Raw genomic sequence first — 18,860 nt, forward strand, 5'->3', positions numbered from 1 at the left:
AAACATTTGTTTCAGCCAAGATTCCCTACTTCCTGCTGACCCCATTCTACTGAGGGTTGGTGGGTCTAACGGATGGGCAGCAGGCCAGATGTTGGCACAGTCCTTATTAAATGAGGACTTATCATACAAACAAATCACTGGGGGTTCTTGCTCAGGTGCAGATTCTGACTCAGGAGGTATGAAGTGAAACCTAAGGTTCTGCATTTCTAACAGCCTTCCGGAATGCCCATGCTGCCGGCCTATTGAAGCCACTTTGAGAATTGAGAGCCCAGGCAGAGCTTCTCAGGCTTCAGCATGAATGTGAATCAGAAAGCCGGGGGTCAGGGGCAGGTATTACGACAGACTGCTTCCCCCTCCCAAGAGTTTCTGATGTAGGTCTAGGGCAAGGCCAGGGAATGTGCATTTCTAACCAGTTCTCTAGCGATGCTGCTGCTGGTCCTGGGACCACACTTTGAGAAATATCGGCTGGGATAGTAAGGTGAAACAGGACAAGGGCAGAATTAAGTAAATGCAGCTCAAAGCATCCTATATGACACAGATACTTTTCCTCTTAAAAGTGCCGCTAGCCAGGTACAGTGGCTCACACCTGTAATCCCAGCAATTTGGGAGGCCGAGGCGGGCAGATCGCTTGAGCTTAGGAATTTGAGACCAGCCTGGGCAACATGGCAAAAACCCATCTCTACCAAAAATACAAAAATTAGCCGGGCATGGTGGTGTGCACCTGTGGTTCCAGGTACTTGAGAGGCTGAGGTGGGAGGATCACTTGAGCCTGGGAAGTTGAGGTTGCAGTGAGCCAAGATCATGCCACTGCACTCCAGCCTGTGTGAGAGATCGAGACCCCATCTCAAAGAAAAAAAAAAAAAGTGTTGTTACTCTATTTAATCAATTATTTTTTGTTTGTTTTTGTTTTTTGTTTTTTGAGACAGGGTCTCACTCTGTGGCCCAGGCTGGAGTACAGTGGTGCAATCACAGCTCACTGCAACCTCAACCTCCCAGGCTCAATTGATCTACCACCTCAGCCTCCCGAGTAGCTGGAACTACAGGTTCACACTACCACACCCGGCTAATTTTTGTACTTTTTGTAAAGATGGGGTTTTGCCATGTTGTCCAGGCTGGCCTCAAACTCCTGGGCTCAAGCAATTCTCCCACCTTGGCCTGCCAAAGTGCTGGAATTACAGGCGTGAGCCACCATGCCCAACTTAAATTCTTAATGAAGACTTGTTTTCCTCTAATCTCTTGTGCTCTCTGGCGCAGTGGGTGTATAGGGGGAAAAAAAAAAAAGAAACAGAGAACTGAAGGTTACGGAAAGTTAAATTCCAGCTTAACTGAAATAATAGTCTCTTACGGGGCAAAATGAAGTCTCTCTAATATGTGACGTTTGTCTTCACCCTCACATGTTCCAGGATTGAATTGCTAAGCAGCACCAAGTACCGGTGAGCAAGTGGTGAGGCCCTACTGCCCCTGCATCCACCTTCAAGTCATGTGTGTTGGCTGCTGGGGTGAACAAGCTGACTGCTCCAACCCATCATGTCCCTATGTCATCACTCAGTCAGACTACATGCCTCCACCTCCTTAGAAACCCTCCCACAAGGACACGAGGACAGCCACCCTCCCACTGAGAGTCCTCTCTCTAGCTCTCCATGGCACATCTGCCCTCCCCTACACCTGTGACCAGGTGCTATCTAGCCATCTAGTGTTTGTTGACACTAATACCTGTAAGCAACTTGAGGTTGAGACTCGCATCTCATTCATCTCTGTAGCCCCTCCTTCTTCAGAAATGACATTTCCCAGGTGGGCTTATTTATAAATACTTTAAAACTTCCATACACCACTTTCTGATTTGAAAAATACAGGAACTATCTCATATCCCAGAAACTTATAAATGGCTCTTATCTGAACAAATATTATAAGCTACAAACCCTTTTCTCCCTCTTAGGAGTGCCTAGAGTAAACAACTGTGTCCTGGCAGGCCAGTCCCCAAGACCCCGGAAGCCTCTCATCTGGGTGGGAGACACCTGCTGCTGTGTGTCTGCCAGGGAGTCAGCTGGGAAAGGGAGAAGCCCCTTGACCCACTCTGCTTCCCTTTCACCTGAACCGGGCCCAGACCTTCAGACTCAGGGGATTTGGCCACAGGCAGAGAAAATGGTAAGACATGAGAAAGGACTTCCAGACTGAGAGCACGGGCCATGCGGGGCAGGTGAAGGGGAGGGATGAGAGGAGGAAGGCTGTATAATGTGGTTGGGGCATGAGCTAGGGAGGACGGGTGACTGAGTTGGCTGAGAACAGACCCCCAAATCTCTGCAGGACAACTCATAAGAGTGGCTTTCAATATTTTTTCATCATGACTAAGAGTAAGAAATACCATTTTTCATCATGTCCCAGGAGATAAATAGATAGATAGATAGATAGATAGATAGATAGATAGATAGATCTGTGCATGCACATAGTAAAACTGAAATTAAAAGTTACAACATAGTAATTACCATTTTATATGTGATGATGTACTCTGACATTTTCTATTTTATTGCATTAAAAAATTGCTGGTCTCAACCCACTGACTTGACTTAACAATTCACTAGCAGGTCACAGTACGCAACTTGAAAAACTCTGCCCTATCATGTCTCACTTATTTCAGAGGAGCTTCGAGGCTTTGGAATTCCTGCTCTACATAATGCTCCCACCCAGCTGAACACCTGCTGTATGCCACACACCACGCCCGATGCTGGTGGAGGTGGGGAGGGCAGAGAAGGGTCACACACATAGACTGGAGGGCCGTGTGCTCAAGGTGGCAACAAAAGCCATCCACGTGCCACACAGACCTGAAACGTGAGGGCATTTAGCTACCAGTGAGCACCAAGGTCAGGTACCACCTCCCAGTGGTTGGCATCAGAAAGCAGACAGAAGTATCCTTGTCCCTCTCAGCCTCTATGCCCTGTTGAGATCCCAGACCTCCCTCCTTCTCTTCCTGAGAATGGCTCGAGGGTGGAGGAAGATCACGTGGCAGCTCTATTGGGAAACAAGAGGATGACTGAGTTGATCCTGGCGGCTGCCTGGATGCTGAGAGCCTCCCCGTCTTTCCAGCGCCAGGTTGGGGCCGCTTTGGGGAGGTCCCTTTAGGGTGGCTGTCCTTCTGATTCACTTGGGTCTTGTTTCAGAGCTGCCTGTTCTCCACTTACTAAAGCTTTAAAGGCCACTTATGCATCTCAAATTTATTTCCCATAAAAATCTTGTTTTATTTTTTCCACCACCCTCTAAGCATTCTGGAAGGAAAAAATAAGCCACTCTGAAGGCATCCTAAGTTTCTACAATTATCCCAGTGAGGTGCTGCAGGAGCTCAGCTACAAGTAGCGAAGAGTGCAGAACTATTTCCATAATGGAAGACTGTGCAGCCCTACCTTCGTCGCTGTCACTGCAGCCCCTCCTTCCTCCAGCAGGCCCTTTCATTCTCACCTCCCTCCAGCCTGGGGATGAAGGCTGTGACCTGGCTCTCCTGCTGGTTTGGGAGTTGAGAAGCCACTCAAGTAACTCGGATGGATCAGGGAGAGAGAGAAAATAGAAGCAGAGAGACTCCAGCAAGGAAACAGTGGCTGCCTCCATATGCCCCCTCTCTCTAGCTCGGGGGAAGGGGAAGAACAACCAAGGCCTCCTGCAGTGGACAAGGCCCTGGGATCAGTCAAGCTCTTTCAGGAGCAGCTGGCCACTTGGGGTAAACCAGGAGCCCCTCCTGGACAGCAACAGCCCCTGGCATTTCCATATCACCAAGGCCTGGCCGAGGCCAGGCAGCAGGGGCTCTGTCCCAGGCTGAACTGATTGGGAAACACAGCCCAGTCACTGATGTCTCTCTTACCTGGCCAGGTGTGTGATAGGCACTTGGCCATGAAGGCTTAGAGCTTCAGTTTCTACCTGTGTCAAGGGGAGACCATCACCCTGTGGATGTGGGACTGCACATGACCATTCTTGGTAAGAAGTAAGATGCTTCCACATGTTGAAATTATTACTGTCATTCTGCAGAAAAGCGAGATATGTCTATGTAAGAGGAGCCAAAACAGCCGACCTTTGCTCTGTGGCTGTGCCTGCTAAGAGATATTGTCAGCCTTTCAGAAGGGGAAGGACCAGGAGATCTGGGCCACCCTTGCTGCCCACTTTGGTGCAAGTCACTTCTTGGACTGCAGCCAACATAGACACCCAGTCGACCCGCTCCCTTATCTGGGCAAAAGCCACCTTCTTATATTGAACCACCTTCTGGGGGTGGGGGATAAGCTTCATCTGAAAGATGAGAGGGCGCTGAGATTCACAGAGCTGCTGTGAGCCTTCCAAGGCCACAGTTAGGATATGGGGAAGCCAAAGCCGGCGCTGGTGAGACCCACCTGTCTACCCGCTGCACACCCAGCTCTGTTCTTGCTCAGTTACTGCCCCATTTGGATGAGCAGCAGAAGGAAGTGGAGGCATCTTGAGGGGCCACAATGAACAGAGACGGGAGAGGAAGGACCCAGGCAAGAAGGGCCTGGCCAGGAATGCAGGGGGCAAAGGGCTCAAAAGCAAGCCCCTGGGATTAGCAGGACAGCACGGGAGGGAGAGCCGTGCAGGCCAAGGCACTTCTGGGCAGGCTCCTTCTGCTTAGAGAATACTCAGAGGCCCCAGTGACCCAGGAGCCAATCCAGGTGCAAGCTGTTTGAGGACTCTGGTCTTGGGAGCATAAGACTGAACCACAGCCCACCCCCAGGGGCTTCCCAGAGGCCAGGCAAGAGACATCCATCCTGGGCACAGGGCTGTTGTGGAATCACATATTCCTATCCTGGCACCGCGGCAGTCTCACTGTGCAACCCGATGCACTCTCATGATGTGTTTGGGCCTCGGTTGATTCATCTGTCCAAGGAAAGACTCAGAACCTCAAAGGTCAGCTGGTCCCACCTCCCACCCAGCCAGGGTCAGAGTCCTGCCTGTGGCACCGCTGACAGATGGGCACTCGCACCACATGAGGCAGGCCATTCCCCATCAGATGGGCCCAAACTGCTAGGACTCATCTGATGGGGAATGGCCTGCCTCATGTTGCTTTTAATCAAATGGCATAATGGCTATAAAAGGGCTTAAGAAAATGAAAGCATGACTGAAGGGGGTTATTATGAACATCATTGGCATTAGAACAGCATTTCCACATCAGAGGCCATGTGAGAGAGGATGAACTGGGGCTGAGCCACTGAAGGAGGGTGCTGCGGAGGGGAGGGCACACAGAGACCCCACCCAGTGCCCAGGTTGTCTGGGCAGGTTAGACCACTAGCTGGAGTTGAGGCTCGGCTCTCTGAGGTCCTGATGAGACAGGAGACACATAATCGCTGCAAGAGGAAGGAGAGACCGCTTCCTGACCTCAGCAGAACCCAACCTCCTGGGGTTTGCTGTTTGCAGAAGGCACCTATCAGACCCCTGGTTCCCTGGTGGTGAGGGCCCTGGCAGGCTGGGCTGACAGGGAGCAGCGTGTTTGTTCTGGAAGGCATAGAGAGGCTGTGCTGAACATGGCTGTCTAGTGGGCCCTGCTCACTCCTGTGAAGAGGTCTCTGTGAAGCCAGGGGACTCAGGGAGGAAAAAGTACACAGAGGGCCAGAGCCGAAGGGTCTGAGACCGCCTAGGCTGGTAGGTGAGAACTGGAGAGGGAGAGCTTGTGGCCTATAGTGGCCTGGCTAGTTCAGAGCTGCACTGTGGTGAAAGCCAAGGCTGTCTACCTGCCAGGGAAAGCAAGTGTCCCACCCAGCACCCGGTAGGCAACAGGGCCTCAAAATGTCTACCTTCCCAGGCCCCATGTCCTTTGCTCAGGCATCTCAGACAGAAAGCCCAAGCTTCTCCTCCCACCTGTGAAGGTCGACTCCAGAGTCCTGTGGCCCATGAGCGCCTCGTGCAGCAGCCCAGGGCCAGGTGGGCCAGGCCCACTCACCTACGATCTCGTTCTCCTCCAGGTTGATGGTCTCCAGCGCCGGCAGGGCGGTAAGCTGCTCAGGGAAGTCCTGGAACTGGTTCCGGGACAGGTCAATGGCCTTGAGGTGCTGCAGGGCACTGACCTCGCTGGGGAGGCGGTGTAGGAAGTTCCCCTCCAGGTGGAGCTCTGCCACGTGCAGGGAAGGAGAGAGAACAGGATGAGGAGGGGGCCACCCCGAGACCACAGTGACTGCCCGCTGTGGCTCTCACCCTGCCTGGGCCAGGAAGGCACAGAGGAAGCCCTAGGCCACAGAGGGAGCCCCGCACAGGGCTGATTCCATGTTTATTTGTGCTAGAGGAGGGGTCACCCTCCTACCACTGCCCGGGGCCTGCCACCTGTCACTCCAGCTGAGGCCGCCTGCTGCTGACTTTGGAATGGAAGGCTCTCCCAGCAGAAGCCTGGGCCTCAGCGAGGGGTCAGGAGGTGCTGGCTCCTCCCTCAGACAAAGCCTCAACTCCGGGCCCTGACGGGGCAGGTCAGGATGGGCGGCCTCTCCCCCTCAGGGCTCCCCACACTCCATTTAGGGGACACCACTCTCCATGGCCCTCCCTGCTCAAGGAGCCACCAGGGGCAGCCACATTCTTTCAGTGTCATGTGCCCCTTCTCCCCTGGCCAACCACAGCTGACCCAATGTGGGTGGGTTCCTGCTCCGAGAGCAGCTGCTCTGAAAGCTGGCCAGCGACCTGTGCAGGGACCTGTGTGGGAAGGCAGCTGGGCTGGGGGAGTCCCTCTGCTGGGAACCCGGCTGAGGCAGTACCAAGAGATGGGGCCAGATATAGTGTGGGCTGAAGCTGAATCTAGTGAGAGAAGCCGGGCACCCACAGGGCCCTGTGCAGGGAGGAGAGCTGGGGGGCAGGAAGCAAGGGCGGCAGGTGGTGGAGGAGCACAGCCCAGGGCTGATGGGAGGAGGAACTGGAGTCCCCATGCTTGGGTACACACCAGCCGTGCCCCTACTTTCACTGTTCTTCCTTAGGACGTTATTTAATCCCCGCAGAAAGGACATCGTCTCACCTGTAGCAAGGAGCTAACATCATAATGCCTGTCTCTAGGGCTGTGAGAGGATTAAGTCTGTGAACACAGGTGAAGCAGCATGACAGGGAGAGGTAGAGGTGAGGCCCCAGGGGCTGTCCAGTCCCCATCCAGGTGTGGCCTTACAGTGAGTCTCTCCCCACCCTGTCTGACCCGAGGGAAACTGAGGCCCAGAAATGCTGAGTAACCTGAAGAATGTCCCCCAGTTCTTCTCCCGGGGCTGGCTTTGTGGGCATGGGGCCAGTGTATTCACATGAGGTCTCATGATCAGAAGGGCCCCGCACTTGGGGTGGAATGCCTTGTGTGGCCATCTTGAAAGTCTTAATAATTTTATCCTTGAATCTGAGTTTTGTCAGTGGAGCTGGGTCATGGAGTCTGAGCTCGCACATGATCCGATCTCCTACTGCCTTCCCAGGATAGCGGCCTGCTCTCCCGCCTGGCCTCCCCCTCCCCATCCCTGTTCTGCAATGATACTGCACCCTCCACCTCGGCAGGGAGGGTCAGAATCAGGCTTGTGTTCCATGTGTCTCAGGGTGGAGCACACAGGCAACAGCTCTCCCTCACCCTCACCCAGGGCCACTGGGGCTTAGCAGGAGTGAGCCTCTTAACCACCCCTGAGCTAGGCACTGAGCAGGTCCTGACGAACAGGTTTAAAGAGCCTTGGAGTTGCCTGCCTGCCAAGGCTGAGGGTGGTGGACTCTTAGGCAGGGAAGACCTGGCTCAGCTTCCTCAGATCACCCCAGGCCAGGGTGGAAGGCAGTCAGTCCAGCATCTGGTAAGGGCAGAAACCTAGCAGCTGTCAGGCCTGAGGGTGGTTGCGTGGGTGCCCTGCATTGTGGACGGGGCCCCCGGGCCCTCTGAGTCTGTCCTTCCTCCCTTCTGCCTTCCAACCTTTCTGAGTCTGGTTTGAGTTTGTCCTTCTGGCCTACTCCAGGCACCTCCCGAGAAAATAAGCCACAAAATATGAATTATATAATTTCATGATTCTACACATGATTTTAATGCTCTCATAATTGCACTTAAAACTGGCATTCCACAACATAAAGATAAATGGTAAAATTCATGCTAAATTTTGATCTTTCCTTACTTAGAACAACATGAAATAGTAAATGAAAGGCACCATGACATGCTGAGAGAGGCTGTAAAAGAAAGGGAAAATCTTCCTATGTAACTTTTAGAAAAATGACCCCTGATTTCTGGAGTCATTTCTCTCTGTGCCCCACCAATTTTGCAGCTGGCCCTGCCCCTCCCTCAGTGCTCCACGCCTGCTCTTCCACAGCCCCACAATGCAGCTGCTCTGAGGTCCCCACAGCCCCTCCCAGGTATCCCTACAGTGAAAGCTGACCCCTGCCCCCTTCCCATCGCCTCTGTGTACACACACACACACACACACACACACGCGTGCGCCTGGGTACCAGCCCCACTGCAAATGCCCTGCTCCAGCACACTGGGGTTCTTGGGAGGAACTACATCTGATTCATCTTTGTCCCTACATCCAGCCTCTTGCAGGCACCTTGTGTCACTCAGAAAATATGTGATAAATAATGACTCTTCTCCCCTCAGGAGGCAAACAGACAGTGCAGGGGGCCTGGACTGCCTTCCATTTTTCCATCTTCAGGGACGTCGGAACCCAAGGTTCCATCAACAGGTCCAGTGCTCGCTTCACGCAAACCCAGGCTTCCCCTGGCAGCCAGGTTCTTGAACAGCCACACCTTAAAGCACAGAACGCTGCTATCCAGATCACCATTATAAGCCTCTGTCACCCAGGCTGGAGTGCAGTGGTGTGATCTCGGCTCACTGCAAGCTCCGCCTCCTGGGTTCACGCCATTCTCCTGTCTCAGCCTCCCAAGTAGCTGGGACTACAGGCACCCGCCACCACGCCCGGCTAATTTTTTTGTTGTTGTTGTATTTTTAGTACAGACAGGGTTTCACCATGTTAGCCAGGATGGTCTCGATCTGCTGACCTCATGATCTGCCCACCTCAGCCTCCCAAAGTGCTGGGATTACAGGCGTGAGCCACCGCGCCCGGCAGACATGTTCAGAATTTTTTTAAATGGGCTTTTATCAAACCAACTCAGGCATGAGTCTAATTGTATTCCCACAGTGGCTGAGAAAAATAAGAAGCATCTACCCCTGGAGACATTTCCAAGAGCCTGTTGGGAGCTTGTCCCTGTCTGCAGTCTTGGGGGTCATGGCCGATGCGGCCGTGGAAGCTAATGTGGGGGCTGTGATGGTTAATTTTATTTATCAACTTGAGTAGGCTAAGGGATGCCCAGACAGCTGGTCAAACATGATTTCTGGATGTTCTGCGAGGTTTTTCTGGAGGAGATCAGCAGTTAAATCAGTGGACTGAGTAAAAAGATCTCAGCCAGGCTCAGTGGCTCACACCTGTAATCCCAGCAGTTTGGGAGGCTGAGGCAGACGGATCACTTGAGATCAAGAGTTCGAGACCAGCCTGGCCAACATGGTGAAACCCCATCTCTATTAAAAATACAAAAATGAGCCAGGCAGGGTGGCACGTGCCTGTAATCCCAGCTTCTCGAGAGGCTGAGGCACGAGAATCCGAGGCACGAGAATCCCAGGAGGCAGAGGTTGCAGTAGCTGAGATCGCACCACTGCACTCCAGCCTGGGCTACAAAGTGAGACTCTATCTAAAAAAAAAAAAGTAATAATGATAACTAACACTTATTACTACGCTAATAGAGCACTACTACATTCGAGGCACTTGTTCTAGGGATTTACATGTAATCATCATTGTGATTTTTCTCTAACCCATTACCATCAATTTACAAAGAGGTGAAATAACTTGCCCAAGGTCACAGAAACCCCAACCTCTCCCCAAGGTATGTGACTTTCCTCTCCCAACCCCCAAACCAGGATGTGAACCCCAGCCAGCCGTGTCCAGAGCCTGACTCCTCATCTCGTCCATCATTGTCCTGTCTCATGGGCTCTGCATTTGTCCCCTCCCTAAGAGAAGCAGGCCACGCTGGCACCTCACTTCATCCAGTTTTACACCCCTAATCCCTTCAATACCTGTTCTCAGAATACATAACCATTAAATCCTTGCTTATTCAGTGGCCAAAGAATGACAAGAGGAGAACCAGGAAGGACCTGGTTATGTTCCAACTCATCAGGTGTCCTTGGGCCCATCCTCTCTCCAGGTGGCCTCATGAGAAGGTCTTTCCTGCCTATTTATCACAGGCTGTGATGATGAGCTGAGAGGGCTGTGAAAGGCAGGATGAGCTACACAAGTCACATATTTACTAAGCACCTACTATATGCTCAGCCTAATCACATATTTACTAAGCACCTACTATATGCTCAGCCTTGTAACTGAATGTAAAAAGGGTAATCTTTGTTTTTTGGCGTTTTTTTTGAGATGGAGTTTTGCTCTTTCGCCCAGGCTGGAGTGCAGTGGTGCGATCTTGGCTCACTGCAACCTCCGCTCCCTGGGTTCAAGCAATTCTCCTGCCTCAGCCTCCCAAGAAGCTGGGATTATAGGCACCCACCACCACACCCAGCTAATTTTTGGATTTTTACGAGAGACAGGGTTTTGCCATGTTGGCCAGGCTAGTCTCGAACTCCTGACCACAGGTGATACACCCGCCTCGGCCTTCCAAAGTGCTAGGATTACAGGCATGAGCCACCATGCCCGGTCAGAAAAGGGTAATCTTTGAAAATTAAATACACTCAACAAGGCCAGGCACAGTGGCTCATGCCTGTAATCCCAGCATTTTGGGAGGCCAAAGTGGGTGGATCACTTGGGGCCAGGAGTTCAAGACCAGCCTGCACAACATGGTGAAACTCTGTCTCTACTAAAAATACAAAAATCAGCCAGGCATGGCAGTACACAGCTGTAATCCCAGCTACTTGGGAGGCTGAGGCAGGAGAATTACCTGAACCCGGGAGGTGGAGGTTGCAGTGAGCCAAGATCCTGCCACTGCACTCCAGCCTGGGCAACAGAGTGAGAGCGAGACTCTCTTAGAGATAGAAGACACAAGACACTTGGTTCCTGGATTATGGAACCTTTGCAGAAACAAAATTCAAAGCCAACATGATAGCAGGAATCAAAAGGGAAAATAAGAGAGGGTCAGTGCAGCTGTGACACATGGATTGCAGGAAGCCAGTCAGAGCCAATGATGCCAACACAGCCTCCACTTACTCAAAAAATATTACTCAGCACCTATCACAGGGCAGGCTCTGCTAGACAGCAGGAAATCATGGCAATGAGACAGACTAGATCCCAACCTTAACAAGCTTACAGACAAGTGCAGGGAGAAATAGTAAACAAGAAAAGAAGGTTATTTCAGATTGCTAGGAAGGCATTTGAGGTCAGAGTGAAAAAAACCAGTTCGGCAAAAAGCCCAGGGAAAAGCTATCTTCTTCTTGTTGTTGTTTTATTGCAGTGGTTAGAACTTTGAGGATGAGAGTGGACATCCTTGCCTTGTTCCCAGCTTGGGGGAAAGGCTTTCATCATCAAGTCTGATGTTAGCTGTAGGATTTTTGAAGATGCTCTTTACCAAGTTGAGGTAGTTTCCCTGTATTTCTAGTGTACTGAGAGTTGGAGTATGTCAAATGCTTTTTCTTTGTCAAATGATATGATTGTGTGATTCTTCTTTTGCCTTTTTTTTTTTTTTTCGAGATGGAGTCTGGCTCTGTCCCCCAGACTGGAGTGCAGTGGCACGATCTCGGCTCACTGCAACTTCTGCCTCCCGGGTTCAAGCGATTCTCCTGTCTCAGCCTCCCGAGTAGCTGGGATTACAGGTGCATGCCGCCACTATGCCCAGCTAATTTTTTGTATTTTACTAGAGACGGGGTTTCCCCATGTTGCCCAGGCTGGTCTCGAACTCCTGAGCTCAGGCAATCCACCAACCTCAGCCTCCCAAAGTGCTGGGATTACAGGCGTGAGCCACCTCGCCCAGCCTAGCCTTTTCATATAATAGATTACACTGATTGATTTCTAAAGTTGGACCCAGACTTGCATACCTGGAATAACTGATAAATCCCACTTACACATGTCATATATTCTTCTTATACATTGCTGAATTTGACTGGTAATATTTTGCTGAGAATCTTTCCATCTGTGTTCTTGGGAGATATTGGTCTGTATTTTCTTTTTCTTTCACATTTGTTATACTGTCTTTGTCTGCATTTGATATCAGAATAATATCAACTTCATAGCATGGATTGGGAAGTATGCCCTTCCCTTCTATTTTCTGGAAGAGGCTGTGTAAAATTGATGTTAATTCTCATTTTAAAAGTTTGATAGAATTCTCCAATGCAATCACCTGGGCTTGGAGATTTCTTCTTTGGGATCTTTTTATTTATGAATTCCACTTATTTGATAGTCATAGGTCTATTCAGGTTGTCTGTTTCATCTTGGCTGAGTTTTAGTGGTTTGTGGTTCTCAAGAACATGGTCCATTTCTTCTAAGTTGCCAAATTTATAAGAATAAAGTTGTTTATAATAAACCTGGTAGGTTTTGAGTGGGAACCAAACCACGGAGCTGCTTCTAGGCCCCCTCCCCAAGGGAGGGCAAAGACAGCAGGTTCCTGGGGATGGATGTCCCACCCCTGTCAGTCACCCCCTTGTCCAACCCCTAGGGCTTTATGAATGTCAATGTATGTGCCAAATTCCACCAAAATTGTTAGAGTAAATCTCCAGGTAGCCAAATCTGAGCTCCATGGGAAGGAAGCATTCCACAGAAAGGCCTTGAATTAGACAGAATGGGGCACGCATCCTGATGGGGTGGGGGGGCACCGGCAAGAGAGCAAGTTCTTCCCAGCCATCCAGCTTCACTTCTCAGAAGCCACGGCCCAGCAGGGTCTCTGAGTTGCTTCTGCTCCCACTGTGGTTTCCACTGCTCTACCCAAGCTGCCTGCGTCACAAGCTCCACAAATCCTCTGTGCGGTAAGGTGGGGTATATATACACAACCAGTTAAAAACAGCCTCTTAGCATTAGCTGAGAAGCAGGTGACCACACCACCTGCTTCCATGGCAAAGAGCCTGACCGGGGACCCGGGGACCCTGAACTGAGGTCTCGCCCTACATCTTCCTGGAGGCAGGTCAGAAAAGCCACTTCTCCCTTCTGAGCCTCAGGGTCCCCATCCGTGAAGACGTGGACTTGGGGATCTCTCCAGTTCTGTTCTCACTGAAATTCCTTGTGGAGAGAGATTCCTATGACTGGACCATCATCCTGACTACTTGGCCAGAGACCTCTCTTGTCTACAACTAAGCCCCCCAGTGTCTTCACCATCACTGTATCAGAAGCATCATTCATCAAGAATCTTGCAGGCACCAAACCCTACACAGGGCACCTTATAAGCATTATCTCCAACCTCACAAAATCACTATGGAGTAGATGTTTCCCCATTTCTCAGATAAGGAAACTGAGGCCACGAAGGCCAACTGGGGCCAGCAAGGCTGCTGATGCCTTGGCTTTCTTTTTATCTCTTATATGGCCCCAAACCAGGCATTTAAGGTTTTCTCTGTTGTTTCCAGTTCAGAGGAAGAATAAAAGTGTGGCCAAAGCCCCAGCCACGGGATCGGCCAGTGTGTTGGGCTTCCAGTCCAACACAGCCACAGCCACGTCTGGCTTTGCTTCTCACCTCTGGAGTCACAGCACCCAGGCCATCTGCCCAAGGTCTTACTGCCCCCTCTTCTGGACAGAGAGGGCTGAGATCTTCTGGTCCCAGAAGACTGCATTAGGGGTTCCAAAGATTCTTCCTGCACCAGGCCAGGGTTCAGAGTGGAACAACCAGGGCTCCCAGGAGGGACCGGGGCTCTGGAAAAAGATCCCACTCCATTCCACTCCCAACGTTGTACCCAGCCTGAGAGCAGCCCCCATCGTGACATTTCCTTATTGATTAAACCTACTGAACTGTGGTTTCCGGTGTCTGTTAAATGGACCTTTTCTTCCCCAAGTTCCTCTTATTACTTCCTGTACCATCCTTATCTTGGACAATTGCCAAGGATGACTCAGAGGCCTTAGATTAACCCCAGCTGAGAGAGAAGCTTGCCAATTCCATTAGGGGACAGACAAGGCTGGCCTGCAGTAATTATACAACCCATGCTCGAAGGAATGTGCCAACTCCAAAAATACCTGCTCACCAAACCTCAATCAGCACCTCGGCTCTGAACCTGCGTCAATGAGCAATCACAGTCCCTGACTGCACGGACTCCCCAGCAGGGCAGAGTCAGATGGTCAGGTGGGCAGTGTCCTTCCACCAGCCCATGCTCAGTGCTGAGGAGGCTTCACACAGAGACAGCTGCTGCCCACAGGGGTCAGAGGGCATTTCCAGATGCCACACTCACTCCTTGGGGGTGGACAAGGGGAAGGGCAGAAAAAGCACTTTTAACAAGGTCTGGAACAGACTAAAATAAAGTACTAAACATTCTGCCTCCGTAAAAAGACTAAGGCAGGCCAGGTGCAGTGGCTCACGCCTGTAATCCCAACACTTTGGGAGGCTGAGACAGGCGGATCACTTGAGTCTAGGAGTTCAAGACTAGCCTGGGCAACATGGCAAGACCCTGTCTCTACAAACAATACAAAAAATTAGCTAGGTTTGATGGTGTGTGCCGTAGTCCCAGCTAGTCGGGAGGCTAAGGTGGGAAGATCACTTGAGCCCAGGAGGCAGAGGTTGCAGTGAGCTGAGATTGCACCACTGCACTCCAGCCTGGGTGACAGAGGGAGACCTGTTTCAAAAGAAAAGACTAAGGTAGCTCTTTTTTCTTGCTGTGTGAACTTGGGCAAGTTACTTGTTACTTTATGCTCTGTTTGCTTACAACAGTACCTACCCATGGTGGCATATTATAAATGCTACTATTATGAAGTATATTTATATTTACATAGGCATGGAATATCTCTAGTACTGGTAATGGTGGTTGTCTCTGGACACGGACTTGGATGTCTGGGGACAGGAGTAGAAGAGCAGACTTATTTTTCCCCACTATCCTTTCAATCCTCAAAATATCACATTGTGTGCATCTACTGCCTAATCAAAAATAAATAAGTAAATAGGATACGTTTTTCAAATGAAGCCTTAGAGCTCTGCAGGTGTGGCAGAGACATAAACAGCAACAAGAGAGGTGCTTGGGAATGGGTAAGAAGGGCAGAGGCAGGTATGGAAACATCTGAATCGCAGAGCTGGGAGCAAAGGAGAGCTGCACTTAGAGCCTGGAAGAGGGAAGTAAAGGGAAACTGCAGTCTTCTGCCTTACAGGGTTGCAAGAAGTGTTAGCTTGGGCTCTGGAGGACAGAGGTACCAGAGGCTCAGAGCCACACGGTCCTGGTGTTCCAGGTGTACCCTCCTCCCCCAACACACTGTACAGAATTCTGGGCTGGGGGGTGCAAGGGGGCTGTTGAGGTCTGCTGGTTTCTAGGGGTGGTTAAGACCCAGGATGGAAGCGATGCTCTCCTGCTGGTGCAGCAGCAATCCATCTCCAGGCTGCCCCAACTCCCCTTCATAGGGAATTTAACTTATTTTTTGTAGCTCTGTAGGTTGGTTGGTCTCTGCTGGGCGGTTCTTCTGCTATATGTAGTAGAGCCTCAAAATGCCCTCTGACCTCAGTGATCCCATCTCTGGGATTCTACTAAGGATGCTGAAGCCCATGATGCTTGGGTTCCTTAACACTGCAAGGAAGGGCTGACCCACTGCCCAGAAGCAGCCATGCAGGGGTCACAAACAGTTTGGCCTTTGCTTCACTGAGGTCATCCAGGTAGCTCCAGGGGTGGGGCGCCCTTGAGGACTGATGGCAAAAACTGATGCAGAAGGCCAGAACCTTGTCACTGCCTTGGTACCAGGTAGGAACTCTTGATCATCTGCAATTGGGGTCTGCCCCTTGTGCATAACTCAGGGGAGATGGACTCTCCCAGACCCCACTATTCCAGTGGTGGGCTGCACTGAAAGAACCAGAAAATGTGTTTCTGGCCAGGCGCTGTGGCTCAGGCCTATTATCCCAACACTTTGGGAGGACAAGATGGGTGGATCATCTGAGGCCAGGAGTTTGAAACCAGCCTGACCAACATGGTTAAACCCCGTCTCTACTAAAAATACAAAAATTAGCCAGGCGTGGTGGCAAGTGCCTGTAATCCCAGCTACTCGGGAGGCTGAGGCAGAAGAATCGCTTGAACTCGGGAGGTGGAGGTGGCAGTGAGCAGAGATAGTGCCACTGCACTCCAACCTGGGTGACACAGCGAGACTCCATCTTAAAAAAAAAAAAAGAAAATGTGTTTCTGACAGAGTAGATCTGCCTGATCCCATGCTACAACCAAACCTCAGCATCCCACTGACCGCACAAAGCTTCCATGTCTGCCCTGCTGTCCCTACACATTCCTGAGCCCCCTCTTCTTTTCTCTTTTGTCCACTAAGTAACATCAGCTATTAGAAAAAGTAAACCCAGTGGGCTGAAGTGAAGTAGGAAGCTGGGGAGGAACAGCACACTGTGACCCCACCACCCCAACAGCCTTTCTGAGGACGGTTCCCTTGCTCCCCGGGTTTGGAAATGTAATGTGCCCAGGGGACACTCCCCGTCTCCTCCCTTCCCAGAACTCCAGAAAATAGTAACTCCTGTGGGGCACTGACATACACTGTTCACTGGCACACCCCCTTCCCACCCCCAAATACCGCCTAAGACTCCTGACCACACGTGGACAGCAGCAGCTTTGATGGCATGGCCTGAGGAACAGAGGGACCCACCCCGTCCTCACCACCCTGGCCTGTTAGCATGAACTCAGTTGCTTTAACCTAGCTTCTCCATGCCCTCTGCCCACACCCACCCCCAGGCACCAGGCATGTAGGGCCCTTGGAGCAGGAAGACCACTCCCCAAGGTGTGCAGAGAGGAGCCAAGGCTGAGGCGTGGCCCCCTCTGGCACCAAGGCAGTTGCCAGAGGTAAAGATAAAGCCTGGTGCCTCCCTCCTGACTGTCCTAATTGCTGAGATAATGAGGAAAATTGCCCCATTTTCTCTGGCAGGCACCAGGAGCTGCTGCCTGGAGAGCCCTGTGGTGAGGGTAAGGGGCAGCCCAGTGAGCAGCCAGGAGCCCTCTGCAGACAGGCTCCCCCCAGGTGTCATGCACCCTGTGGGCTCACCCTGGGCACATCTCCGAGGTCACCCCTGGGAGGGCCTGGCTCTGAGGAGGAAACCACACTTCTTCCCGGAGTTTATGGCTGGCTGGCATCTCCCTGTCAGGGACAGTGTAAAGAACACACACTTGGGGAAACAGAAAGAGGCAAGAAGCCTGGTGCTGCTGAAAAATCAGAGAAAATGAGCCACGAGCCCCAGGAAACGTCTCAACTCCACATTGCTGGATGCTCCCCAACTACTCACAAGCCCTCTGGGACCCAGTTCCACCAGGCTGTGTTACCTCCAGATGCAGGGTCTTGGGGTCAGCAAGTCTCCATGGAGGCCCCAGGCTGGCCGACTGGAGCAACCCACCTCCCAGTCCGCCCGCCCGCACCCACACACAGCTGCTCCCGACCAATCAAAGCCGCCCCCCTGCCCTGCAGCAGCCCCAGCAGCCAGCTCCGGCTGCCCTGGCCCAGGCCCAGGCTCTTGAGATGAGGGAACTCATCGCTTTGGAGGGCAGAAGGAGCTCGCAACCTCCCTTATGACTTGGCTTCAAGGCCCTGCCTGTTCCGTGCCTTCCTGGCCTGGCCTCACACAGCTTCTCCCTGCTAGGATGCTTCTCTGCCTTTTCCACAGGGCCTATCCCCTCCCAACCTCCCAGAACTCTTTCCAAACATTCCCACCCAGGCAGATGACTCCTTCCAGCCAGTCCCTAACAACACACCATCCCTCCGCTCTGTAACACTCAGTCTTGTACCATTTTTCTAGTTATTTCCCAAACATAACTTTCACTGTCCCAAAGATGCTTTAGAAACTCATTCTTATTTACCTGGTAAACTCCTACTTATCTGTCAAATCCACATTTTAAGCCATTTCCTCTGGAGGCTTTCTGATTCCCTAATCACTGAAAGCAAAACTGACTTCCAACACCTGGACACCCACAGACCGTGGACAAACGTCTGCTGCACCGCCCCTCACATTATGACATGGTGTCTGCTCATAAACCTGCCTCCCCTGCAAGATCAGCAAGATGAGGGGCTCCTCCGGGGCCACGTCCAGTTCTCAGTTTTCTTATCATTCCCAAATGACACGGCTGCTACCAGGACTAAATGACATGATACGGGGAGAATGCTCAGCATGGAGCCGGGAGAGCTGAGCACCTTGTGAATTTGGGCTCTGCTGTTATCACTCACCCGTGCATTCCCACAGCCACACCAAACCCAATGCTTGTGGGAATCTGCTGGATTGAGTTGACGGGCAGGGGTGTGAGAGACTGAATATACAAACAGGCAATGACCAGGCCAAACATAAAAACAGAACTCCACTCACAACCCGCAGCAGCCTGCCCAGGAAACCAACCCATGATCTACAGTAACCAGCCAGGATGCCAGCCTGCCATATGTCAGATTTGTAGGAAGTCAGACTGCTATCTCTAGCAATCATTCAGGAAGCTAAACAACAATCCCTATAACAACTGGTCCCAAATGGCTGGGACTCAATTAACAACTAACAGCTTCCTGATTTTTGTCCCCACTTCCAATTAAGGACCAACAAAAGAAAGCCAATATGCCCTCCTTGTCAATCACAGAGGATGCTCCGCCTCTAGTTAGAACTCCCCCGTGCCAACAATCAGAGAGTACCTGAAGTCTTCCCTTTTTTCCACTCTACCACTCTGCTGCCTGCCTTTGAGTCTCTGCCAACACACAAGTGATGGTGGCTGACTCCTTCACTGTAGCAAGCTCCGAATACATAGCCTGTGCTTTTCTCATTTGGGTGGTCTTCGTTTATTGCCATAG

General features: G+C 51.5%; 1 protein-coding gene across 12 annotated transcripts in view; it reads right to left on the bottom strand.

Moving 5' to 3' along the window:
* LRRC20 (leucine rich repeat containing 20) overlaps positions 1 to 18,860 on the bottom strand; it is an 85,636-nt gene that overhangs the window by 20,496 nt on the left and 46,280 nt on the right. For 10 of the 12 annotated variants that reach the window (XM_001171016.6, XM_001171118.6, XM_009458634.5 and 7 more), the window contains one exon: positions 5,927 to 6,094. The exons of the other annotated variants lie outside the window; for them this stretch is intronic. In XM_001171016.6, the coding sequence (XP_001171016.1) occupies positions 5,927 to 6,094 (168 nt within the window). The remainder of the gene's footprint in view (positions 1 to 5,926; positions 6,095 to 18,860) is intronic. 12 annotated transcript variants of the gene reach the window in all.

Source organism: Pan troglodytes, chromosome 8, assembly GCF_028858775.2.
Source record: "Pan troglodytes isolate AG18354 chromosome 8, NHGRI_mPanTro3-v2.0_pri, whole genome shotgun sequence".
In the NCBI taxonomy this organism is placed as follows: domain Eukaryota; kingdom Metazoa; phylum Chordata; class Mammalia; order Primates; family Hominidae; genus Pan; species Pan troglodytes.